We start from the raw sequence: 26,369 nt of genomic DNA, 5'->3' as shown, positions 1-26,369 counted from the left end.
AACAAACCTCGCTCGTAGTTTCAGCGCTGTGCTCGAAAGAAAACTGCCAAGTTGTGATTGATCTATCTAGTTATTCCGCCTCTATCATATATGTAAATTTTTACTTAGTCTTTGGCTAAATCTCACACAAACTCAGGTGGTAGGACCTTGTGCAAGGTCCGCCCGGATTGCTACCACCATCTTGCTCGCTAATCCTGCCGTGAAGCAGCAGTGCTTGCACTGTGTGTGTCGGCGTGGAGAGTGAGACAGCCGGTGAAATACTGGCACTTGAGGTATCCCATGTTAGGCCTCTAGGTTGGCAACGTATCTGCAATACCCCTGGTGTTGCAGATGTTTATGGGCGGTGGTGATCTCTTACCATCAGGAGACACACTTGCTCGTTTGCCATCCAGTCGAATAAAAAAAACGACACGCGCGTGCACATACACAAACACACACACACACACACACACACACACACACACACACACACACACACACACACACACACACACAAACTTTCGCATTTTTAATACATATTAGTAGAAAATTGCCATTGTCATCTAGACATATAATAGTATATATTTTATCGAGGGACTAAAATAAGCCATTATATATATACCCGAGGTGGTTAGCCACCCGAGCTTTAGCGAGACTTTTAGTCTCGTGGTGAAAACTCTATTTTTCACTTCGATTGCGAGAAAAAAATAGTCAGTTTAGTACAAAAAGATTGTCCTAATCAAAAAATAAAAATAAATCTTTCTAGATTTCAATCGACAAAAGATTATCAATTATGTCTTTTGCTCTTTGCTCGACATGATAATTTTCACTACCACTTGACGACATTGTGAGAATAATCAATTTATTTTAACCGTTTACGATTTACGCTCTACAACAATTTCAAAGTTTTCGCGGTAAGTATTTTTTTTCCAACCAGACACAGATATAACAAAATTGCATCGGTGAAATGGTCCATACACAAATGAAAAAACCAGAATGGCGCCACCTTCTATGCGGAAAAGCAGAACTAAGACCACTAAGAACGTAACATTTTCGTTATGAAAATGGTCCACACACAATCTTATTATTTGCAAGTAGCTCTCTGTTTGAGTTTATCTAAGTTACTCGAAGTAAATAAAAAAAAAATACTTTTGCTCCCTAGGGACTAAAGTACTCACTTTACTCCCGCCTCGTAAGGCTATATAGACCTACTTTTAGAGCATGAGAAGTGAAAATAAAAAACAAACGGGTAGGTAGTTACCTAATGGATTTTTATACAATATTACTGCCTAGATTTTCGAGAAAGTTTAATAAACGAGTAGAGCTTTTTATTAGTAGTATTGGTAAACTTGCTTTTGAATTCGACTCCTTAAGCGGCTGCTCAATCCCTCGTTTAATATTACAGGTCACAGGTTTAGTTCGCAGATGTCGTAATTAACTGTGAGCCGTCCTGGCCCTATACCACGAAGTGCAAAACTCGAACTTCGTATGTTGCCGTCCCGTTGACGCTTATGTCATTTAATACGCGAGGGAAAGGGACGGTGCGATACGAACTCCGATTTGCGAATTTCGTAGTAGCTCCTCTGTTTGGCGCTCGGCCAAAGCGGTCCCTCATTTATCGAAGTTAAACCTTTGGTTAATTCCACGTTCGTTGCCTCACTTTTAAGTCATGTGTTAAGTAAGCCGATCTTTCGCCGTTTAGGGTGAGCTTCGAAGACGCGGATTAGAGACAATGTACTAGCATTAACCAATTACATTAATTGAAATCCAGCTCATGCTGGCTGTCACAATTCCACTTAAAGTTAATAATGATTGGCCGGATTTTACGGTTTCCATTTATGTAAAAGTTGCAGCACACCCTTAAGCCCTGTTTACATAAAAATTGTCGGCGTTATGCTAGAAAGGAAGAAAAAATAAATTGACAACCTTATATACTAAACAGGAAGAAAGAAAAGAAACATTGCAGCATTGTGCCGAAAAAAACAAAAAGAGGTCGCAAAAAGGTCGTTATGCACTTGTTTATAACTGAATTTACGATCCATAAGTACTTACAAATAAATCATGATGAACTAGAACTATAATAGACCCGCAAGCAGTCGCTGGCAGTAGCAACGAATAGTCTTCTATATACATGTTTGAGTTAAACATTAACGAAGAGTCCCGGATCGCCAAACAAACGGAAGAATGTCGAGTCGAGTATCTTCGGCCATTATTTGTTTACTGGCACGCCCACAGCGCTGACAGAGTAAGTCCCAAGAAATATGGACCTGGGGAGTGTTTAGGGGAAATACGGGTCGGCCGAATTTGCCGACGCGCCGATTTTAGAATTGGCCCATAAAGTTGGTAGAGTCACGGTTGTAACCACAGATAGGTACTTGTACTATTACTTATTCTGTGAGATAGGGTTGGTGTCGAGGTGTCGTTTTTTGAAAAGCGGTTGTTTCACGAGTCTGTGCGTCAGACGCCTTGATGTAGGTACTTTTTGTAAGAAAATCATTGAGGTATTTCTTCGCCTAATAGTAGGTAAACTGTACACACGTAAGTACCTACATATTTACATGAGTTATAACTAAGGTTTATTTAGACGGCGCGAATTATCCTTCCCATCGATGTTCGATCGCTTGTAAGTAGGTACAGCCATGTCGATCCCACGATACACGAGTAGTTTTACCCACTAAATGTTTTCTTGGTAGCTAATATTTAATAATCCTAATTCTTTATTAACTTCAGACCAACTGGATGCCCCTCTCATCCACTCAAAGTTTGACTGGTAGAGATCTCTTAAAGGACATGTATCTCAACGTTTGCCAATTGTGTTTGTTTTTTTATTTTTGTGCAATATGGAGTTTACTTTAGGTACATTAATTACAGAAACAGTTTAGTACTCGTACCTAGTTATTTGTTTTGTGTTCTTCAAAAGCCACAGTGCCAATTTAAGTAGCCAAGGGGAAAACTGGCATTTTGGGAATTGATTTCACCGCTCGTTGGATTGTTTACTGCGCTTACGCAATACAACCGTTACACCTTCAATGGCTCGTTACGGTGAGTCATGTAATCGAAGTTTTTCTACACTTGACCGTTAAATTCGTTTAAGCGGATTTACAAAGGCTCAGGCGACTGCTGCATTTAGAGGCTTTTGAGCCTTTGTCAAATGGCCGCGGCGTGGCGTTCGCTTTATGATGACATTGTAGTCCACGCTATTGGGAGTAGCAGTTATTAAACACGTGTGTCTTTTTCGTTTGATAGCGCCAATGAGACGTCGCGGTTGCAGTGTGGCATACCAACCTTTAACTTTCAACTTGTTCATTATTTGTCTTTGCATAATTTATGAGTAGACTCGTCAATCCGCAGTGGCTTGCGTGACGTTTTATTGGCCATTTACCTTCATGCACAGGAAACCAAAAGAACGGCCTTCAACCCCAGTGGTTCTGCCAAGGCCCAACCACGGCAGCGGTAGGGGAACCGGCTGAACAGAGGGTGCTAAGAACTCTGTGGGGAAATTTAACGGCTGCCTAAACGAACGTTTCGTTGGACGACGACCTTGTTTAGAGGGCCGGAAAGGACGGATGCGAAAGGCGCAAAACCGGGAGGAATGGCGTGCATTAGAAGAGACCTACACTCAGCATTGGGTGGTGAAAGGTTGAAAAGAAGAAGAAGAAGGAGAATTTATGAAACCTGCTCAAGATTCTAGGTGATCAAAAACACTTAAGCGAGCTGCACAGCACTTAAGCTGCACATACACTTAAGCGAATGATCCTCCCATCCCGAGTCATTTCTGGTGTAAAGGCTGTCCATAGTTATCCAACGTGGAAATGCCGTGAGTATTATGGACACTCTGGATGAGAACCGCAAGGGGCGGGTTATTTGACTAAATTGTTATTTTAAATGAAATTTGTTTTACAAAAGCTTATTTAGCCCGGTCTCAGTTAAGTACTTTAGAACCGATCTATGGCACTAACGTTGTACTTGGGTACCTATACGTACTTTTATTCTTATCTTACGCTATGGCTTGGCTTCGTCATATTCGATGAACTGTGCTGTAAAATCTTGAACCCGGCATAAGTACAAAGTTTTACTTTATCTGTCTTCCATTATGATTTGTTCGATTCGTGACCGCGATGCCCCGCGTCAAACGGGTCCGGTATCTGATTGCGGTGAGTTACTGCCTCTGCCGGGTATAATTCAGCATTAATTTGCGTCCCATTGCATTAATTGATCGTTCATTATTCTTGATCGGTTTCTTGACAGAAGTTGATTGGTCGGGCACGGGCAAGTAGCACAAGACTAAGATGTGTAGGTATTTCTAGTTTTGTTTACATTTGTTGATTATAAAATGTCACTAGGAGGCTGTTAAACGGTTCGTTTATCGCAATGTGCAATTGACATCTCCTTCCCTTTGTGTACAGTCACCCGTATTTATATTTACCACAGCGCAGCGTGCAAAAATATCTGACACGCCCTAACAGCCGGCCGCTCTAGAAATAGAGTCGTATCAGATATTTATGCACACTGTTGTGTCACATATTGTTGCTGATGACTGTACCTGGCATATACCTAACACTGCATGTGTCTTAAATAATATATAGGTACATCTATTTCAGCAAATTTAGATTAAATTGACTGAACACTTCTATAAACGTTTTTCAGGGTTACTCTGTCAACGTCAAGGTACTTAATCAGAATTTGCGATAAAAAATCTTTCAAGGTTATTCTGTCAAATTAACTAACTGCTGAAATATGTATTGTGAATTAACTTTAATACATCTTGTATACGACTATTTCTCAAAAAGTAGTCCATTTTCAGTTGTCCACTTATAAAAAAAAGTATAACACTTGTAATAAAATAAGTAATGTTGTATCCAAAATACAAACTGAAACATAGATGCACAGAAAAACCAGAAAAATAACTATATTTCGATATGGATTTTACGGGATGACCGTAAAAGTAACAAAATTTGGAGTTTGAATAAAAAATACAAAAAGACTCCAAAAACCAATCTTAAGTAGGTAATGTTGTGTTTAAATATATACAAAACCTTGTGGTAAAGGTGATAAAAATTCAGATAATATTTGTTGTTGGATCCCATAGAAAGTTTCGATGTAGTCACAAAATTATGATTTTTTCCTCACAAGATTTCGTGACGTTTTTGACGTCAAGAAATTTTAAATGTTTTATGCAGTTTATGTTTTATGATCTCGTCCTTAGTGTTAAAAATTTCTTGACAAAACTGATTTCTTGTCAATTTCATGACGGGACACTTTTTTGAGAAATACTCATACTCGTATGTAAAGCCATCACGCCTAATATCATTCTGTTTCCGACCGCGTTAATACGATGGACTAGAAAGTTTAGTACTCGCGGGAAAATGAAAGTACAGGCTAGTTTTTTACGACGTATTAACTTTGTAATTGTAATTACGGGTGTTTATGAGAAATAGCTGAACAATGCTCGTGGAAAACATGGAAGTTGATAGGTGAGAATTTAAGATGATGATGAAGATAGGTAATCCGGCGGAAGGTACACTATCGTCATTCGAGATCCGGGTTCGCATAAAGCTGAAATCCACGTTACGTGGTGACAAAAATATCTGACTTGTCCCAACGGCCCTAGAAATAGAGTCACATAGGTATCAGATATTTACGCATGCTTTTTTGTGTCAGATATTGATGCTGGTGACTGTAGAGTCATGTGGGGTAAATGGTAAGTGTACGTAATCCGGGTAATCCAATACATTTTAGTCCGAAATATACGAGTACACTCCGTGAGCTCCTAAAAAAACCTTCGGATTTTAGAAGCATGCTTCGGGAATAGACGATGACACTCGATCGTGATATGCGGTTCTGTTCTGTTATCAACCTGCAAAACTTTTCAAAGTTACCGTAAAAAGTTATGTCAAGAATAACCATCAGTACAAAATAAACCTTACTGTAATAATAGTACGCTTCTTTATCTTTTTCTAATTTTAACACAATATGACTTTTTGTCATGTTACAAATAAAACAAAATCAGCATTTTCGAATTTTTCCATCGTTCATTTAAATAGTTAGTTGGAAGTATATAGAGCTGTTGTTAAATACTGTATCTATTTCTCTTGGGTATGTCAAATGACATTTTTTGGTCTGCTTTCGTTTAATATTTTTTTAATATACTTTGCGAAATCCCAGTTGCTTCAATAACTCGGTCTTGAACCTTATTAAAATATTTACGATCAACACTTTTCTTAAAACTTTCAGCTTCTTTACAAAATATTTTTATACATTATAAACAATTTCCCGTGATTGGCTATTTGTAGAAATACCCTGTTTAAGTTGACTTGCCATGGAAATCAATTTTCGAAAAATAACAAATTAAATAAATATGTAAGTGGTGGTTTTAACTGCTCTATATAAATCAATGAAAACACAACGAGTGCACTCTTCGCGTGATAGATTGCTACTAAGTCAAAAATACAATTGTCAATATTGTCATTTTGTAGGTACTAACGAATATTTCCGATTTCCCCCGAAACCCGAAGGTTTTATAAGAGCTCACGGATTGTATGTGATTGTATATACACTTACCCACTGTTTACGTTTACCCCACATGACTACACACAGCGGAGTAACGAGCTATAAGTTTATAGTTAATTGCAATTATTTTCTGCGCGCTTTCGATTGACACCTTTTTGACCAAGAATTCGGTCACTCTTTTGTTATTGCAATGAACTAGTTAAAACAAACGCACGGAAGCACCCAATTATTTGTTCAGCCCAAAAGAGCGGTAATGTTCCGTGCGTAGTGCGTTTTTGGATAACTGGGACGTGTTATTGTATTAATTTAATTAAGCTGCGCATTAATTATCACACATTATACGGTTTGGTGCGCGGTTTCACACTTAACATCAATTTGGTTAGGTATTTTTAATTTAATGTGTTATACTCTACTTTCCCTGAGGTTTTTCTTTCTAAGCCAAGGATATATAAAAATACCTAACAGAGGTACTGGGTGGTGCAGAGGGGCTAATACGAAACTCGAAAATCGAAGTTCGTATCACACTGTCCCTTTCAATCGCGTATTAAATGACCTAAGCGTCAGCGGGACGGCAACAAACGAAGTTCGAGTTCCACATTCATCATCCGGCATGCATCCGGTTGCACATTCGCCATCTTTTTCTGCCCTCATCTTACACCGTGTGACAGAAAGATGCGGTGGAAAGGATTATGATTTCAAGTGTGTTTTTACCACCGATTTAGCTTCATTCGATGGGAACCGTAGCAAGAGCGACCATAAAGAGATGGCAGGAAGATTTAACGTGGTGGAAATGAATAGAGGAAGCCTGACCAACACAGGACATACTAGGCAAAATATATACTTAATAAAGTTTCCTGGATCAATTTACAACTATGCAATATTAATAAAATAAAAAGAACCGTCAAATACAAATGTGATCTAAAATTTGTTTAGCTCGCGTCATCCGAGTCTCGACTGCAATAGAGCCGTACCAGCGTTTGTTCGTTTGACCTCCACAACTCTCTATTTTTATTGAATCCATTGTTTGGCCGATGACCCATAGTAAAAGAAAAATACTAAACAATAATCGTATAGATGTGTCACTCATTCCATACCAAGAGAGTAACTCTTCCGCTATAACTAATTCACGCGGTTTTCACTGTTCATTGCGCGCCCGAGACGACCTAGCACATGCTATTGGATAGAGAAAATGCTCGTAGTGTTATCGGTTGCATGTAGTCGTGGCAGAGCCGTAAATCGTTCCGAAGAATTGGCTATATGGTCTCTCCTTGTAAAAAATTGTCTTTGCAAGACATTAACTATTCTCTCCCACGCATAGGTAGGTAAGTTGACATAGTGTCTATAATGACATGTCCAGCTGCAGGGAAACCTTTTTTTATAAAAATAAATCGAAATTCAAAATTATTTATTTGATTTGAACCTATCGATTGATATGCTCAGATTAACCTTTGCTTAAGTTATCCTTTACCTACTTATGACCTAAAATCGATTTACAGCATTATGGACAGACCAGCAACAAAAACCGGCAAAAGTAGGTACTTTAAATTTTCTGCAGAAAGTGCAAGTTATCAGTAAAGTAACAGACGTTATACTTATGTTTATGTTCTATTTTGTTTATGATATGTTTTTTTTTCTTTGTATGTTTTATAAATATAACATTTGCCTTTTGTTACAGATACTTATAGTGACCGGGGTGGCGTGAGGGTGTGGCGGGTGAATGATGTGTGGCGCACGCGGCGGCCCCAACACCCAGCGACATGGCCGCGCTCTCTTGCTACCAGCCGTGCCGCTCGCACCTCGCGCAGCCCGCTAGGTAACCTATTGCCATCTTGCTCTTCATTACCGCAATTTCCAGTAAAGTCGGCTTTGGCCACCAGAGATGTACGAGGTAGATGAGAGGCGCGAGGATTTGTAGCGAGGATGTGGAACATTGTGACTGTTTCAACCAGAGATGTACGAGGCAGCTGAACGGTGCGAGGATGTGGAACGTTGTGTTGTGGCTGCTTCCACCAAAAATGTGTGAGGTAGCTGAACGGTACGAGGATACGTCGCGAGGGCGCGTAGCGAGCCCTTTTCAAATAAGCGAGCGGGGTGCGTACACTATACGTCTACCTCTGACGAACACCATCTAAATAGTGACAGTACTTCGTAACATATTCCTCGCACACATTTTATCCATGTTTTTATACAAAAACCTCGCTCCGATGAGCTGTTTCCACTAGAGCGAGGATTCTTGTAGGTAAATGAAGCGTTTCTATTGGTCCCTGACAAACACATTGCTCGCAAAGCACTCTCGCACATGGTTGAAACGCAGCCTTCGCCGACTAGTCGGTAGGTACACGTGTCTATTGAAAACACTCATCGTAACATTACCCTGATCGTTATCGATTGCAGGTGTCTAGACGAGGAGGAGGAGCGGCTGGCGGCGGCCACCCTCTCGCTGCGCCGGCGCCAGCTCGCCGAGCGATGCCACGAGCCGCGCCTGCGCCAGAACGCGATACCTGAGCTCTCCGTCAAGGTATACTTAAGCCGGGTTTAGACCTGCAACCTTGCGTGCCTTATATGTCACCGAAGGGAAGAGATGGGTCCTATACTAAAACCATACATGGCAACATGGCATAGCTTTTTAATCTTAACTCCACGTTGTTCCCCAGTTCGACATACAGCGGACGCGCGAGGAGTTGTCAAAGCATGCGACACAAAACGCCCCGCTGAACCGCCGGCTCAATGTGGAGTCGAGCTGGTCCAAGGTAGAGGAAGTGAGGAAGAAGTTCGAAGGCGCGGCCGCCTCGCCTTCCTTCTCGCGCTCATTCGAGTCGCCTCCCAGGTGAGCCTATTTTTACTAGGAGCCTCTTGTGAGCTACGTTTTCGAACCTCTTGGCTCCGCAATTTTGAAAAAAAGCCCGAACTGAATGGACCGTAGTTAGCGGGTCCAGTGTAGATTAAAATCTGCCCTACATCATCTACCCTATCGTCAGTTATTTGCAAAGCAAAGTGCAGAGGTCATATCCATATGTTAATCAACCTTTAATCGCCTGGAATACCTTTCCAATTTTAATTAGACCTTTCCAAGTACTCTTCTATCCTATCCCCAGCTTTTACCTACGTTTCGTGTCCCCAGACGTCGTCTAGCGGACTCCTTGTTCGCAAGCTTCAAGCTGCCTCGCAAAAAGGACGGCATGGCGGCGCCGCGTGCGCCCGCGCAGCAGAAGCGCAAGAGCGCCGTCGAAATGCTCGCCGAATCCAAAGCGTTCTACGTTAAATCGGAGACCGTGCTGGATCGGAAGCAGGAGCTACCGCTCAGGGTAACTACATCCACTATTTAGCTGATAAAACATGATGAAGACAGAAATGTTGAAATGCTTACTCATTGCCATGTGAACTGCTGTTCAGGATCGGAAAAACCTTAAAGCGCTTTAGAGTAATTAAGGCAATGCGAGTGGATGATTGCGGATTGGAATCACTAATTTTTCTGAGATTGAACATGTGTAGTACATCAGTCAGCAGTAGTAAATGACCAATTCTGCTCTTCAACTTCCTCTTGAATCTTTGAATTGCTTGCTGTTTCTATGGAGGAGTATTCAAATTACCTTCAAACATACAGAACTGTACTTGTCAAAAAAATAGCACCATGTTTTAGTTTCCGTGGACGATTGGTACGGCCAAGGAAAGATCCTTTACTTGCTTGAATTTGCAGGTCAGCAGTGGATTGGGCCAAGCAATTGCGGCTGGAGGCTGCCATCTAGTCAGTTCCAGTACACTTAATAATGACGCTTGCTGCAATCCATGTGAGCACTCATCCACATTAGCTCTTTAAGTGTATTGTTTAAGTCTTTTTAAATCAAATACTTGAGTACTTAACGCTAAAAAGTTTTCCCATTATTTTTTCTAAATGAACAACGTAGCTTAGCTTTAAGTACCTATGTCTTAAGTATCATATTGATGTACGTGTAAGTTATTAAAATGGTGGCTAGGAGAGACTTTTGATGATCGTTCGTTTTCTGTCGATTGTTGGACTTGAACCTACAGCCATCCGCTTGAGATTTTATTCTCACGCACACCAGATTGAGCTAGCTAAAGCCTCACTAAGCTATTTAGTTATATCAGTGTTCGTTTCTTCAGATGGCACGACTCGCAGCGCCGTGGTGAGCACCCGCCGCACAGTCAGCGCCGGCGAGGGCTTGCAGAACACGCTGCGACGGCTCCTGGGGCAAGCCGACAGCCGGGAGAACATGTACTCGCCGCATTACACTGGTGAGTTGAGGACTTTTCTTTATTATGAGCATGCGGGTCATCTGATGGGAAATGATCACCAGGTCTATGAGCACCAACAACTCAAGGAGAGTCATTGGTCTGTTCCCGGTCTTTAAGAAGATAAAACGCCCTTTTCTTGAAAGCCCCCACTGGGAGAAGGAAGAAGGCATCCTGGCTGTGAACATTTAGAATACTTTTTTAGTTAAAAAACATAACTAAGGGTGGAATATCTATCCGCATCAAATCTCATTTAGCTGGGTGATTTCAGATACTATACTTACGCATTGCTAATCAAAGTATGCTATCACATGCTTTCAGCTGCTAAAGGATGCCATCGTAAACGTTCTGTTCTGCTACTAAAGGATGCCATCGCATGCTTTCAGCTAATTAATTAGGATGCGTAACGTAAGGACGTAACGATTCCCGCGTTCCTGCTCGTTTCAAATGCGTAAGCAACCGTTCTCGTTCGCAAGCATCCAGTCTCACACGTTACCAACCATCCTCGTATGTTAATTTGAATAAGCATCTTTCAGCACGTCAAATGGGTTCCTACACTATACGCATTTAATTCTGGACCTAAATCCGGAAAGGTGAATTGTGCGAACGCCTCTTCATACAAAACATCGATTTTCCATATATGTAATAAATACTGATACATATGACTCCACCCTAAGTTATCTCTTGAATGTAGTAACTTATCCGTATAAATTTCCCAGCGCACAAAATCTACGCAGAACCTCGTCGCGTGAAAGAGTCCTACCCAGATCGCGAGAACGCTCGCCCCCACACTTCGGGCACCTTCTCCGGTACTTCCTCCTCCGGTACCTCAGGGTCCAAGCCCCACAAGTCAGAGGAGCACCGCGAGAAGAGGCCGCTAAGTTTTGGAGACGCGAGGGTTTTCTTCCCGGAGTCGTTCGTGATACCTCGGCAGAGAGCCAATGAGGTTGTGATCAAGAGTGCATATTCTATACGTGAGTATATTGATATTTGTTTTTTCACAAAATCGGTCCTTATTTATTTTAATGTAGGTAGGTATGTAATAAACGTATTATATTGTAAGTTTATGCCCATAGCATAGGGGTTCATGCACAAGTGCAATATCTCAGCTTTCTTAATCCAAGGGGTCAGTTAATCAGTCAGGACTTTTCTTTTTTATATAAGAAACTGGTATGCCAAATTTAGGACGTACCTACTCGTAAAGTAGGTATATCTTTTAAGTATAATATCTTTGATTTTGATACTTATTTTAACAAAAATTTTCGTAGCTTAATCGAGGATCGGTTGTTGGTATACCGGCAGAGCGAGCCAATTTGAGCAATTTGAGCACCGTAACCGCTCATCCACTTCTGCTACTGGCCGTATATGTAGTCATAAAGTTTTTTTGTTAAAAAAAAAACATTTCTGAAGCAAGCTTTTTTGCTGACTGCACTTTTTGATCGACTGTAGGTACTTGCATTGTCACCCAAACTACATTTGCATGCCAAATTTCAAGTCGATACTATTAACCGTTGTAGAGTTCCGTCCTGCGGAGAAGATCCTGGCCAGACTACCAGGATGTCTCTACCAGATTATTGTATTATCACGCAATTTACATAAGTACCTACTTATGCCAAATTTCAAGTCAATCCGACTACTTGACGTTGGTCGAATTGAACTTGCAAAATTTGACCAGCACAGCACATACATACATACCTACATGGCAAGTTAAATAAAAGCTTGTAGGTAATCATCGATATCTATGTAAGTATAGACTGCACGCTTCTTCAACAGCGCACAAAATTAGTTCACAGCGCGGTTTTGTGAACGTTTCACTATAGTTTGTTGACGTCCGTGGCAGGGTCGTGTCAAAGTAATATTGATGATTGATGCGCCGCGCGTTTTGTTCCAAACAGCAAGTCTAGTGCCGTAAGGTAGGTACATAGATGTCAATGCTTGTAATACTGCGTTGTCGACAGCGAGCTCGACGCCGAGCCCCGAGCACATGGCGCTGCCCGAGCCGCTGCGCAGCGCCGAGGGTTCCCCCGCGGAGCCGCTGCACGCCATCAGCCCGCCCGCCATGTACGCACACTCCGCGCCGCGCTACACCAGGTATTGCCCCAATGCTCTCACAGAATTAGCCGGCCCGGCACCGGCACGGCCGTGCGCCGGCACCGGCGACGGGGCTTCGTTTTTCCACTGCGCCGGTGTCGATGCCGGTTTACGCCCGGTGAGTGGTACAGTACTGACACGGACTTCAGCACAATTCATATACAACATGCAGTTTTGCCGGGCAAGTGCATATGGGCAATCAACGCGTGGCTAATGGGTTCTATAATTCTATTCGATTCGATGGGTATTATTCGTAGGTTCTAAGTAGTTGACCTAAAGTGTATGATGCGTAGGTGACGCGTAGATCAAGCGTCGGACACTACCCTTAAGTCATCAATTTTATTCTCAAGGAAATTAGGTATGACATGCTTTGGCTTCTATATTTAACTCAACAACCGTTCACCATGCCACCAGAAATTTTTAGTTGAAACTGTACTATACTGTCTGTTACTTGTAGCTCTTACGAAGTAAAGAACTCTTCATCATTATCAACTAGACCTAAACTCATTCTTCGATGGAAACCCTAGTAACATTTACAATACCCCAATAAATACATCTAGGTATATTTAGCTGTGTCTCTTTCCAGATCAAATTCCCACTCCCAACCGAGCATGCGCGAAGAGGACGGCTGCACTAACATTAACAGTCACAAGTCACTGCCCGACCTGCACACGCAAGCGCGGTGCTACCCTGAACAGTGAGTTCATTTCCATTAAAAGCAGTTTTATATTCAATAGCCGTCATCAATTTTTCGTTTTTTTTTAATTTGTTTCTCTCTCTCGCTCTCTCTCTCTCTCTGTATCTACGTATCTGTCCTCAGCCTGTATCTACCCTTTGGGTGTAGCCCTTCTTCAAACTATGCCACTCTCTATGATCCAGTGCAACATGTAGCCACTTTTTCCTGCTACCCCGATCCTGTGCATCATGTACCTAGTCACTTTTCCTGCTGTCTTTTCGATGTCACCGTTCTAACGCATCTGGGGTCTTCCCGATGGACGCCTTTTATCCCATGGTCGCCACTCGTCGTATCTTTATCAAGTCCTGGATAAGGTTAAAATATGTTTAATACTTAGGTACAGTCAAGTGTAAAAATATGAACTTATTCAAAGTTTAAAAAATAAGTACCACAGACTTATTCCGACGCAATAAGGCCGTAGTAATATTTTTGAGTGGTTCGAATAGATACTTATTTTTGCACTTGATTGTAACCTACATCAACTTTTTAACCGACTTCAAAAAAGGTGGAGGTTATCAATTCGGTTGTATTTTTTTATGTTTGTCACCTGAGAACTCCGTCATTTAGGAACCGATTTGAAAATTTTGTTTTGCGATCGTATACTTGATCTTGCGATGATCTTCGCAGGGCGGCTGGCAAGAGCTGGATGAGAATAGCCGAGGATCGTGCTCAGTGGCGTGCCATGGGAGAGGCCTATGTCCAGCAGTGGACGAACATAGGCTGATGATGATGATGATGATGATGATCGTATACTTAGTGAAGCCATTCATATTCATAATTACTTAGGTCTCATCAGCACCAACCAAATCAGGATCTGATATTGATATTGTAGGGACACCTATGGTAAATTGGAAATATTTAGCAGTAACTCGTGCATTTGCTCTTGAAAATCATCATTTGGTGAAGTGGAACTGATGATGAAGACCACAGTTGACTATCGGAGTTAGTACTCAATAACAAGTATTTCACGGGTTGAATTTCAATTACTTTAACGCAGTTGCTAAGCAATTTATGCTCCTCGTATGCATATTTTCATATTTATTTCCACTTTTGTAGTCGGTTCAATTTTTTGTTATATTTTTTTTTAAACTGGGGAGACCTTATTTAGTTTTGCCTCCTCGGGCCTCTAACCCTAGCTCTAACCCTAGTCTGCCACTGCACTTCAGTCTGTTCAGTTTCATTTATTTATCGTTCACAATTAACTGCTTTTAGCGCGAACACGCGTGGCACTGAGACGATCGGCAGGTCGCCCCGGCGTCGCCGGCACTCCGCGCACCAACGGACTGCTTCCTGCTCTTCCAAAGGCACAAGGTACTTGACCATAAACTCCACTTCTTAAGAACCAATCACCTTGCTCATACGAGTACTCAATCACCTGTTTTACATAAGCCAACATTCCAATAGGTAAGTATCTCTGCACTCAGATATAGGTAGAGTCATTCACGATGGCGCGTGCCGTGGTTCTTATTACAATGTCATTAATGGCTAATTTTGACAAAATCACGCGTCTTCGTGGATGGCACTAGGTATACATAATGTTGTTTTGTTTCCTATGGCTTTAGGTGTTTATAACGGTAAGGTACACTGTATCTACTTAGATATTGTAGAACTTGACTGTTTATTTACGTAATATTTTCTTTTTCAGGTCGAACCACTCGTCGCTGATGTCTTCTTGTGAGGCGTTTTCGGAGCATCCTTCACCGGGCGAAGAAAATTACCAGTCATACAACAGGTACAGAAAACCTCAGATAAATTACATGGCTTACAAATGTCTTTTTCTGCGCAAAGTACCTATTAAACTTGTGAATAGTTCCTCCAAATCTAGGCTATAGACCGATGACTTTGGATTTCATATTTCACGCGAATTTCATATAGGCGCGGGTGCACGGAGCGGGCGCACGCCTGTGGGCGCGGGTGCAAGTAAAATCCGTCGCAAGCTAAGCGCGCAGTTAGCGCTCTGCTCATACTATTTTTAATAGAGGCGTCCCTCGCTCCATAGCAAACCGCGTTAGCTAGCGTACCTAGGCCCTTATGCCGCATTTACACTCGCGTACGAGTCGCGAGACGAGGCGCGAGGTGAGAGTGTGACCAAACGCGCGCGCCTCTCCTCGCCCCTCGCAGCGCTCGCGTCCGGAGCTGTTTTTGGGCACGAGTCAAAGGACCTCGCGACGAACGCGACCTTGGTGTTTACATTCGCGCTCTCGCTTCATTCGAGTTTGAACCTTGTACTGCGCAGGTTGTAAGCTCAAAGACAACTGAACTCGCCACGAGAGTGTAAACAGGAACCTCATTTACCATTTACCATCGATCACGCGAGCCGCGGGCCGAGATATGAGACGAGGCGCGAGTGTAAATCCCGCATTGAATGTAATTCCCCGGCAGCCGCTGCGGCTCGTCGTTCGCGCGCGACTCTGGCGGCTCGAGCGGGCACTACACGCAGCACAGCGCGCCCGCGCACGCGCACGCGCACGCGCACCCGCACGCGCCGGCCCCGCGCGCGCCCCGCGCTGACTCCGGCTCCTCCACGCAGCACGACCACGACCACGACCACGCCGGGTGAGTGACCCAAATTGCTATTTATCAATCCCACAGGACTTTATAATCTATCTATCTATCCAATTTTTTTGAGCCTATATGTGTCTCATCATCATCATCAGCCTATAGCAGTCCACTGCTGGACATAGGCCTCCCCCAAAGAGCGTCATTGCGCCCTGTCCTCGGCTAGACGCATCCAGCTTCCACCAGCAGCCTTTCGCAGACCGTCACTCAACCTGGCCGGAGGGCGTCCTACACTACGTTTGCCGAGACGCGGTCTCCACTCAAGAACTCGTTTATTCCAGCGGTTGTCGGTTCTGCGACAGATATGACCAGCCCACTGCCACTTCAACTTGCTAATTCTCTGAGTTATGTCGATGACCTTAGTTCTGTGTTGGATAGCCGCGCGGGCGAAAGAATTTGGAAAATGTTTCAGAGAGTAAGATTTTATGGGAAAACAAGAATATATATTATAGATTTCTTTCGACGTATGCTGTCAGATGATTTGATTGAACTAATAAATAGCTCTGGCTTTAAGCGGCTAAAAAGGGGCTACAAGAATTGCATTGCCTATATAGGGGCGCTGATATGGTTATTCCGGCCGAATCCGGCCGTGGGCAAAGGCCTCACTTCTTCATCTCCACCTCCCCAGAGCCACATCCGCCCACTCGGTCAGTTCTGCGTCCAGGTCATCTCGCCATCTACGCCTCAGCATGTCTTGAGCAATGCATGTCGAGCGGCACACACCCATTTAACCCTTAATAAGGTAGAGGCGATTTCGCAACCACATGCATTGATTTGGAAATTCAACCTTATCGTTTTAGTAATAAGTTACAATATTCATTGTAATTATTGAAAATTCTTCTAGTTTTAAAAATATCCTTTGCCAGGTATTCGATAGCTGCTTTTGATTCTGTGATAGTATGCTCCAATAAACGTGACCTTATTAAGGGTTAAGCTTGGCGGTCACTTTTCCAACATCACCGATTCGAGTTTTCTGCTCTTCGACTCCTCTGCTCAACGAGCTTAGGGAGGACCGCAAAGCACCACCATACATTCCCCGCAGCTCAACCGCTTGTGCTAAAATAAACCTCGTAACCATTCCAGCCGCTACAACTCGTACTACAACGAATGGACGGGCCTGGAGGAGTGCTACGTGTCAGCGCCCCCCCAGTTCCAGGACGGGGCGCCGTCGCCGCCGCACGCGCCCGCGCCGTACCCGCCGCCCGCGCGCGTCGGGATACACTTCCAGGTAACACCAACTAGATATTTTTTTTAGTTTTTCTCTATTATTCCATAAAAATTTAATGAAAATTAAAAATGTGGTCTGATAGAACTCTTCCCAATAATTATTCGTGACGTGATAGACTTTTATGTTCTTTAAAAACGAACAAATGTTTATTAACGGTTTTTAACGTTAACGGTGAGAAAAACTATCAAAAATGCAACGTTGCCAGGTCAGCAGGTATAAACGCTCTTATGTAGGGTTCACTAAATTTTCGCAGAAAATATTTTTCCAAACTATTTCATATAGGTCACGTATATGGGTCAGTTGGCCTGAAATAAAGGTTTTTTTTATAAGGACGAACGAACGATTTTTTAAAAATGTAATTACAGGTCGATTCAGACGAGCTGGCACGAATGGATTAGACCTTTTTGTAGGAAAATTACAGACGCGCATTAATCCATTTGTATCATATGTGAATCGACCTGTACTTGCTTCAGGATTGTTATAAAACTAACACTCCTAACCTATAGGATTCTACAGGATAATCCTGAAATATATGCTGAATATAGTTTACAGTTTCAGAAACAAAAAACTATCGTCCATATAAAACAGTTGGTTGGGGAATTAATCATTTGGGAATCTATATTTATTTCCGACGAAAATTCATTGAAACCTGGAGTAGTAGGTACCTACCTAAAGCATTTCGTCACTACTTAAAAAAAAACTCGTATCTCAAAAAGAGATAATTTTTCCGAGTGCACTTTATGACCATTGATGATAATGATAAATTTATTTGTCAAACATAGGTACAAAAACAGTATTTCATAGAACCTATGTTTTGCCGTTAGGCGTAATTTGCAGTTACACCGTTTAGTTGTACATCCAAACATTCTAGCGATTTAATCAAACATGCAGCATTGATTAAAACAAAACTCAGTCAAAAACAATTTGTAGAATTAATAGCAGTAATAATAGTTCAAATTCATTATTTCATTACGTCAAGGTTCAATTTTGTCGACGTATTGATTTGAGATACGAGATTTTTTCAAAGTAGTGACGATTTGTTTTGACGACTATACATCAAAATCGTTGTTTAGCGGATACATCCCCAATTCTCCTATCTCAAGCCATCTTAGATCCTTATACCCTTTATAGTCGTTCAGTATAGTTGTTAACCGGTTGCAGGCGAGCGCCCCCCCTCCCCAGTTCCAGGACGAGCCCCCCCTCTACGACTATGGCGACTATGACTGCGCGTACAAGCCACCGGCTAAGTGCCATGGCCGGAAGGACTATAGCAGCAGGGAGAGGGACTACAACAGGTGAGCTTTATACTCATTAGTATAGTTAGCTATGTTTTATTATGGGCCATTGTGTGTGTATAGGACCTTTATACACTGTGTTATTTTTGATTTCCTTTAACTTTAAGCGAACATTTAAAAAATCAAATGAAGTTGGTTTCTCTAAGATACTGTGATCTAACTCTTTCTGTTTAAAAGATAATTAAGAATTCAAATTAATTTACTGTGCGCGGTATAGCAATGTAAAAGGTTCTTAATTTATGGCGCAATATTAACTTGTTATTGTATTGTACTGTTATTAACTAAATTGTTTTGATTCATACGTAATTATAATTGTCAAGAGAAGGTTAAAAAGTGAATTTGTTTATTAACCCTCTATGTTAAAGTATGAAGTCAATGTCATACTTTAGATTTGTCTCTTTAAATTTGCGAATTTTACTATTTCATCTTTTGTCATGTTATGACTGGTGAAGTTAGTATATTAATAATATGAATCTATGTTTTTTTCTTTTTGCATTGACCAAATCGTTGCCTCGCATTTTCAATCAATGAATCGTGTCACTGTCGAAGTTAACGGGAATCAATAAAAGCAGGGTGTACAGTAGCGACCTCTGCCGGCAGGTACCACGAGAGCGGCGCGGAGCCCATCAAGCAGCAGCCGCAGCACCAGGAGCGGCGCACGCGCATCGACGACGCGCAGGAATACGTCAACACGGCTCAGGTACCTACAGATCCTATCCTACTAATGCCCGGTTCACATTATTCCAGTAAAATCGTGCCTGTAGCGATACATTGCGGGGTCACAATCCTAATGAGTTACACAAGATCAATCGAGCGCCGCAGTGTCATGCTACTGGAACGGTTTTACTGGAATAATGTGAACCGGGCATCCTACTAATATTATAGGCTGCAATCAATAGATGGCGTTGTGCGAGCGAACGTTGTCCTTTCAAATTGTTATGAATAGGTAGGTACGACGATATCCGAATTGTCAATCAATTATTGTATTAACCCTTTTCCAAGACTCACAAAATTAATCAGTTTTATATTGTTAACCTATAAGGAATTAATTTTAAAAATAATAATTCAGTATTATCTGGGCCGGTAAATACTGTCACCCGTTCTGACAAGCAGCCATGTTTCCAGATATACCCGTCTGAGGAGGTGACGTCGCCGCTGGGCACGTTCAAGCGCCAGCGCTGTCTGCGCTACAAGCAGCGCCGTCCAAGACCCATACTGCGCTCCAAGTCCGACATCTCTGACAGGTGAGCGCGATCTCAAAAACAGTCAGTGAGGGCGCTTTTCCACCAGCGAGGCATGGCGAGACGTGGTACGAGAAATGAAATAAATAACGTCGACCCATTTCCACCAAAAATTACCACCAATCTAGTCAATCCATGCCATACCAGCGCGGTTAAAAAGCTCCAGTGAGTTGGGGCCTGCAGCCGGGTTTTTTAACCGGTAGAGTCCGGCACTGTCTGGGCCTTTTGGCCTGGTCCCTTCGCAGACGTCCGTAATGGAGTGTTCCCGACTGCACGCCGACATCTTCTATAAAGCACCTCATATATAATTAGAAAGGTTAAAAACAAGTAAACAAAAGCATGGACCTAGTGTATGTGGGCTCTGTGGCCCTTATGGTGGCTCAACTCAAAAAAAAACTGCGTCAAAGGTATCGTAATTTTTTGTAAAAATGATATCTTGTGTTAAAAATATACAATTTTATTCACACACGGATGGTACTGGAATAAAGAAGATCGACTCGTTAAAGCCCTGTCTTAGTCTTTGGTCTTTTGAATAGACTCTTGTTCATAATTCCTTATTTACCGCCTTAAGACACAATGTACGATTTCGGGAAATCTTTGCTCTTTATAACGGGGATCTAAACTGGCTAATAAAAAAAATAGTTCATATTTTATCCGTCATCTACTGTCATAAGACTGTACTAACAGCATGTCACACCCTGTCGCCCCAGATACCGGCGCAGCGACGGGCGCAGCCCCGCGTCGGCGCCGTGCGAGGGCGAGGAGTCCCCCGCCAGCCCGTCGGACTCCGCGCTGCAGCAGTTCTTCGAGCGTCTCGGGCTGGAGCCGCGCCAGTACGACGCGCTGCTTCGCGACGCGCTGCCTGACAGCCCCGTGTTTTTCTCCTCCGCGTCCACCGTGGACTCGAATCAGCTGGCCAATGCGGCCGATTACACAGTAAGATAAACCGCGACTTAGTCGGTCAAAACAAAACCCTCAGCCTGTTAGCCAGCGCTAAATGGCTCCAACCAAGTCGTACACCGGCCTTGGCTGTTTGTCTGTCAAGACCCTTTTCCTCTGGAATGCGTGGAGGTAAATTAGAGGTGGAAATTAGAATTCTCTCTACTTCATCTAATTCCCTTATTGACCTTTATTGTTGATGTTCGAATGTAGTAAACTTTTATGACTGATATTCGAAAGTAATGAACTTTTTGTTACTGATTTTCGAAAGTAATAAACTTTTTGTTACTGATATTCGGAAGTAATAAACTTTTTGTAACTGATATTTGATTTTTTTTAAATTAGTGAATGCTTGGAAGTATAATATTTTTTTTACAATTAAGTCATATGCGAAAGTAATTAACTTTTTACTGATGTTCGAAAGTAATAAACTTTTTTTCTCGATAGGTCCAAGGTCCCGGAGTCCAAAAGCCGATCTACCGCAACACAGAGCCGCCGAGCGTGGTGGAACGTAACGCTCGCATCATCAAGTGGCTGTGTCAGTGTCGCAAGACGCAGATGCAGACGCCACAGTGAGGCCCTAGCCTAAACCTAACATAAGTACAGCTGCCAAGCACACTGGTGTTTATCGCGGACAAAAATCATACGTCTCTTGCGCACGCGCTAAATTAGAAAGGCATGTTTATGATTTTTGCCCGCACCAAAAACTGGCATGCTAAGCCCACAGCGAGTTGTGTAGTGTGTGATATAGGTAGTTTACTCCGAGAGAAGTAGCCAGTAATTCGAACAAGGACTGATACGCGTTCCGATATGTGTTCGTACTCGTACACCTAAATGTAACATCATTAACTATAAGAAGTCGTTTGTGACAGTTAAATTCAAAATTGTTTGTCATGATAGGGGTGACGTGACGCCCATTCTGTAAATAATTGATCGAATTAATAAATCGAAGTTGAACTTAATGTTAACAGTAGCTATCTTTAAAGTGATAGACATCCGTGTAACAACAGGCGTAATATTGCTTGCCTATGTAATGTTCAGAACCCTGACTATAACTTATGTTAAAGCATTACTTATTCCTCTCAAAGGACCATTCAGATTGCATAGAACCTCTTTTACTTGAGATATCTATCCTTAAAAAAAAAATTAATTATGTATCTCAAAATTGTATTTATATATTTCTGTCTTTAAATTAATAATAAATTCGCGTAAGCAATCGAACCTAAGATAGATAGAAGCTAATAAATGTTGATACTACAATTAGAATTTGATGTGTCAGTTCGTTTAAGCCGGGATGATATCGTGCCGCATGCTACAAGCACGCATCACGGTACACAAGTGCGTTAAGATGTTGCATGCTGCAAGATATTCTCCTTGTAAGTATGCGATTGTTGCAAACAGAGCAAGAGCCCGTGACACCCAGATTTTCGTTATTTTATAAAAACTGATTTTTTTAAATTGTTTCTAACACAGATAAGAACGATCTCCAACTAGGTATGAAATTTGGGTAGTGGTGGCTTTGGCAGGTAACAGGCTAATAGGTAGTATGGTAGTATTGTAGATTGCTAATATTTTTTGTCAGTCGTCTATTCAAATATAGTTTAAGGGTGTGACCCTACAAAGAACCCTACATAGTGTCTGGCAACGAAGAAAGTGATTTATAATATCATTCCAAATAAAATATATAAAAAAGTGAGTTTTATACGTACTTTTAATGAATTTACCGGGGACCGTTCTTACCTGTGTTAGGAACATTAATATAAAAAAAACTTTCAGCTTTTACAAGATAACGAAGGTCTAGCCGTCGCAAGCTCTTGGTCCAAAAGCACTGTGTGTACCATACATTTTCAATGAACAGGGAAGCTCTACGACTTATGTACTCGTAGGGGAAGCTTAACGTACTCATTGTCAATTCAATATAAGATTCGACAAATATTTTTCTTCTTCATTGAAAAAGTATAGCCTGGGTATTTTAATTAGATACTACTCGATGTCATCTTGGAGTAAACGGACTATTTTAAAAATACCTAAAGTCTTCACTATGATTACAGTTTACAATAAAGGCAATGCCTTCGACTGCTGGCTAAGTGAAACTAGTTCAAGTTCGTAGATGTATCTTCGTATTTTAGAAAAGGACATTTTAGTGTGAATATTCGAGCGTATTTACTGCTTGGGTCAAACGACACAATATTGTCACAAATATTACTAAAAAACAAGGCGCGACAAGAATAACCAAGCTAGACCCTGCATCGCTACCATCTTTCTTATTCATAAAATGTCAACTCTTAGCATCATTTTTAACCAATTTTAGCTGATTAAGTAGATAGTGACGAAAAAACGCCGTAAAATTGTTGAATATGACACAGTATTTTTAACAACCATTTAAAATTTTGATATTTACCATTTTGTAGTACTTACCTACTTGTGGTACTCAAATAGTCATTGATCATTCTATTCCAAGTTGAAAGTGAATGAATGTCTGTACCTAAGTTAGTAGCGTAAGTAAAATACGTAAGTACGAAAAAATCTGATATTTTTGATCCCATAATGTTCAAGTTGAGAAATACTATTGAAGATTCGTATTTTTGTCTCACTAATTAACTATGCATGTACAAGTTCCGAGCTTAGCGGATAGCGGATATACAGAATATATTTTACAATCATAATTGGGATAGTTTGACTATCCTCACTTTATAATGCGGCCAATATTACGGCCTACTAAAAGCCTAAAATGTATAAAAGTATTATTGATTTCTTAAATCTTTTCTAAAAGTACAATTTTATGCATTTCAAAGCAATTTTGGTAAAAAGAAAATCTATATTAGTCTCCTTTTGAATTTTTATATACTACCTATTATTTTACATTTCTAAATACTACGTTATTATGTCTAAAAATGACAAAAAATATCCGTTCGTCATACCTACACATATTTTCAATTAACATTAATATTTTAATCGACATACTTTCTAAGTTATAAAATTGTTGCATTTACGTTGTATTTTCATAGTCTATTATAATTTGCGAATCAGAGAAGATTTTTTGTGAGATATTTAATAATGTTCCTAATATGGATTTGTGGTTTCGAACTGTGTGTGTGCGTCATTCATTATTGATTATAATTAATCTAAGTTGAAGAAAGTAATAAACGAAACCTATTAGTTATGTAAGCTCATTATGCGTAGGTATTTGTGATCTGGGAGCACAAAAAGGAACAAATTTTAGATAAAGACCTACTAGTATCTAGCTGTGCCAAATTACCTTAAGAATCTGAAGAAGGACTAGGGTAGCAGAAAAGTTGAGGAACTTCTCAAAAGTAACAAATTGATCTACAACAAAAGTTCATGTGTTCATTCAGCGCGTTCGTTCAAACAGCGCGCGAAAATGTGGGGCGGCCATTTTAATTAAAATGTGTTGGATAAAACCATGATAAAACTTTCAAATAAACACATTTGCCTAAGTGGAAAGTACATAATTAAATAACATATAACTGAAAAGACAATATCATGAATCGATCATAATAATGTTTAAGTCGTTGAATAATTATTTATAGTCAAAATAACGCAACAAGTAATGTTTTAAGGAGGCTAAATGTAATATTATAAGAAAGGTCTAAAACTTCGAAATAAATACCATTATTACAATAGATAGATTTTTCGTAAGGCTACGAGTATTCAGGTATCATCCATCATACTAATTAATATGTTACTTTATTAACCTTTGCCTCTTCAAGTCCTATTTGGATTCAGCCAATTTTGGGTATTAAGAACAATCAGTCATAATGAATGATTCAACTTTTAGAGCTTACAAGCGAGTATTAAAATTATAAAATGTAGGTACGGTCATGGAAAAAAAATCCTTTTATTGTCATACAAACATGACAGGTACTCGATATTGAGTGGGTCCCGAATTAAACATTTTGGCTGTATTTTAATACTAGGTAATAATGCTTCCATTTCAAATGATCGTTTGTGTTTAACAGTTAATGATCACGTGACGACATTTTCGATAGGCATGGCATCCCCATTTTTCTTTTACTAAAGCAAAACAACTGTAGAAAGTTACATAAATCTTTAAGAAGATAAGTTACCTACAATAGCCTCGAGTGGAGGGATAAAGACGAACTAGTTATCTGACTGATTATCATACGTCAATGGATATCGTGCAATGATCCTGTCTGTCTGTTACTCACGCGTCTTAACATGGTTAGGTATACTGAGGGGCTACTACGAAACTCGCAAATCGAAGTTCGTATCGCACCGTCCCTTTCACTCGCGTATTAAATGACATAAGCGTCAGCGGGATGGCAACATACGAAGTTCGAGTTTTGCACTTCTTGATATAGGGCCTGAAGACTTGTAGGTTATTTTAGTTGAATATGAGGACTGAATCAATATTTAGTCAGTGTTATTCTTATTTGAATATTTTTTTCTTAAATATATATTTCCTGTGATACCTATTACTTAAACATTGGTTATTTATGTAGAAATGTTCATCAGAATTCAATGAAATCTTGTAGATCTTTATGAATGTTCTTAAAGAGAGATGTTTGAAAGTTCAACGTTATTCTACTGCTGCGTTTAGCTCAAGCTCTGTTGTTATATTTAGTATTTTTTTACAACTTTTCTTAACAATGTAATTAAACTTTATCGAAAGTTCTATGCTCATAAAAATAGCCCAAATAGTGAAATGTAATCGTTTTTGCGATATAAACCATTTATCAGTTAGAGTTACAGTACCTTACCTATAGATTGTTTAGCATTCGTCGCTTTCATTATGTGTGTAAATAATTACCTAAATTGTTAGAGGAGTTGTGGTGAAGAAATTATATTATGGTCTAAATTCATACTGATGTTTTATTTATATTCAATGGTTGTACCCTGTGGTTGTACCTATCTATCCTAAATAATTATGCTTCCTCTCATCCACTCAAAGGTTGACTGGTAGAAATCCCTGAAAAAGGATAAGTTCGCCTTAGTAACAGTCTAAGAAACGTTATCGCGTACCAGGATGGAACCTTTGCGCTACTAATGTCATGCTGACATACCTACCATCTGGCAAATTGTACCTAGTGAAATTGATTATGAAAAGGTTCCACCATGGTACACGTGATTCAGTTAGGTGCAGCCGAACGATTAGAGCTAGACTTCAAATTTTAATAATACACTGTTGTAACTTTCAAGCATATTTTTTTGATTTAAAACGGGTTTTTCGAAATCCTACGTGCGCGAGTCTGACTCGCACTTGGCCGCGGTTTTTCCGTAGCTTAGGCAATGTGATTAAATTCTTCTTGCTACCCTAAGGCTGATAATCGTTTGCACGTCATAAAACAATAATGCCAATAGACGTGTCCATCAACTTGAAAGTTCGACTTAAGCGACAGGATAGGAACTTGTTTAAAATTGATAGACATTTCGATAAAGCTGAAAATGTTGAGCTTTATCGCTGGAAAAAGAAAAAAAAACCTCTTCAATTTCGGCAAAGACACTGGCCCTATACCACGAAGTGTAAAACTCGAACTTCGTATGTTGCCGTCCCGCTG

The 26,369-nt window shown here is 40.8% G+C and overlaps 1 protein-coding gene across 1 annotated transcript in view; it reads left to right on the top strand.

Moving 5' to 3' along the window:
* LOC141441585 (uncharacterized) overlaps window positions 1-25,673 on the top strand; it is an 80,665-nt gene extending 54,992 nt beyond the window's left edge. The window contains exons 2-19 of the mRNA XM_074106368.1: window positions 8,165-8,302; window positions 8,884-9,007; window positions 9,144-9,316; window positions 9,611-9,794; window positions 10,187-10,277; window positions 10,612-10,743; window positions 11,460-11,714; window positions 12,699-12,831; window positions 13,418-13,528; window positions 14,780-14,878; window positions 15,213-15,299; window positions 15,950-16,123; window positions 17,210-17,354; window positions 18,516-18,649; window positions 19,250-19,349; window positions 19,775-19,893; window positions 20,601-20,826; window positions 21,277-25,673. Of these exons, the coding sequence (XP_073962469.1) occupies window positions 8,247-8,302; window positions 8,884-9,007; window positions 9,144-9,316; window positions 9,611-9,794; window positions 10,187-10,277; window positions 10,612-10,743; window positions 11,460-11,714; window positions 12,699-12,831; window positions 13,418-13,528; window positions 14,780-14,878; window positions 15,213-15,299; window positions 15,950-16,123; window positions 17,210-17,354; window positions 18,516-18,649; window positions 19,250-19,349; window positions 19,775-19,893; window positions 20,601-20,826; window positions 21,277-21,405 (2,472 nt within the window). The 5' untranslated portion in view covers window positions 8,165-8,246 and the 3' untranslated portion in view covers window positions 21,406-25,673. The remainder of the gene's footprint in view (window positions 1-8,164; window positions 8,303-8,883; window positions 9,008-9,143; window positions 9,317-9,610; window positions 9,795-10,186; window positions 10,278-10,611; window positions 10,744-11,459; window positions 11,715-12,698; window positions 12,832-13,417; window positions 13,529-14,779; window positions 14,879-15,212; window positions 15,300-15,949; window positions 16,124-17,209; window positions 17,355-18,515; window positions 18,650-19,249; window positions 19,350-19,774; window positions 19,894-20,600; window positions 20,827-21,276) is intronic.
* The last annotated feature ends 696 nt before the right edge of the window (window positions 25,674-26,369 follow it).

Source organism: Choristoneura fumiferana, chromosome 24 (assembly GCF_025370935.1).
Source record: "Choristoneura fumiferana chromosome 24, NRCan_CFum_1, whole genome shotgun sequence".
In the NCBI taxonomy this organism is placed as follows: Eukaryota; Metazoa; Arthropoda; class Insecta; order Lepidoptera; family Tortricidae; genus Choristoneura; species Choristoneura fumiferana.
Note: the sequence above shows the minus strand (reverse complement) of the source record. Positions and strands in the feature narration are given on the sequence as shown.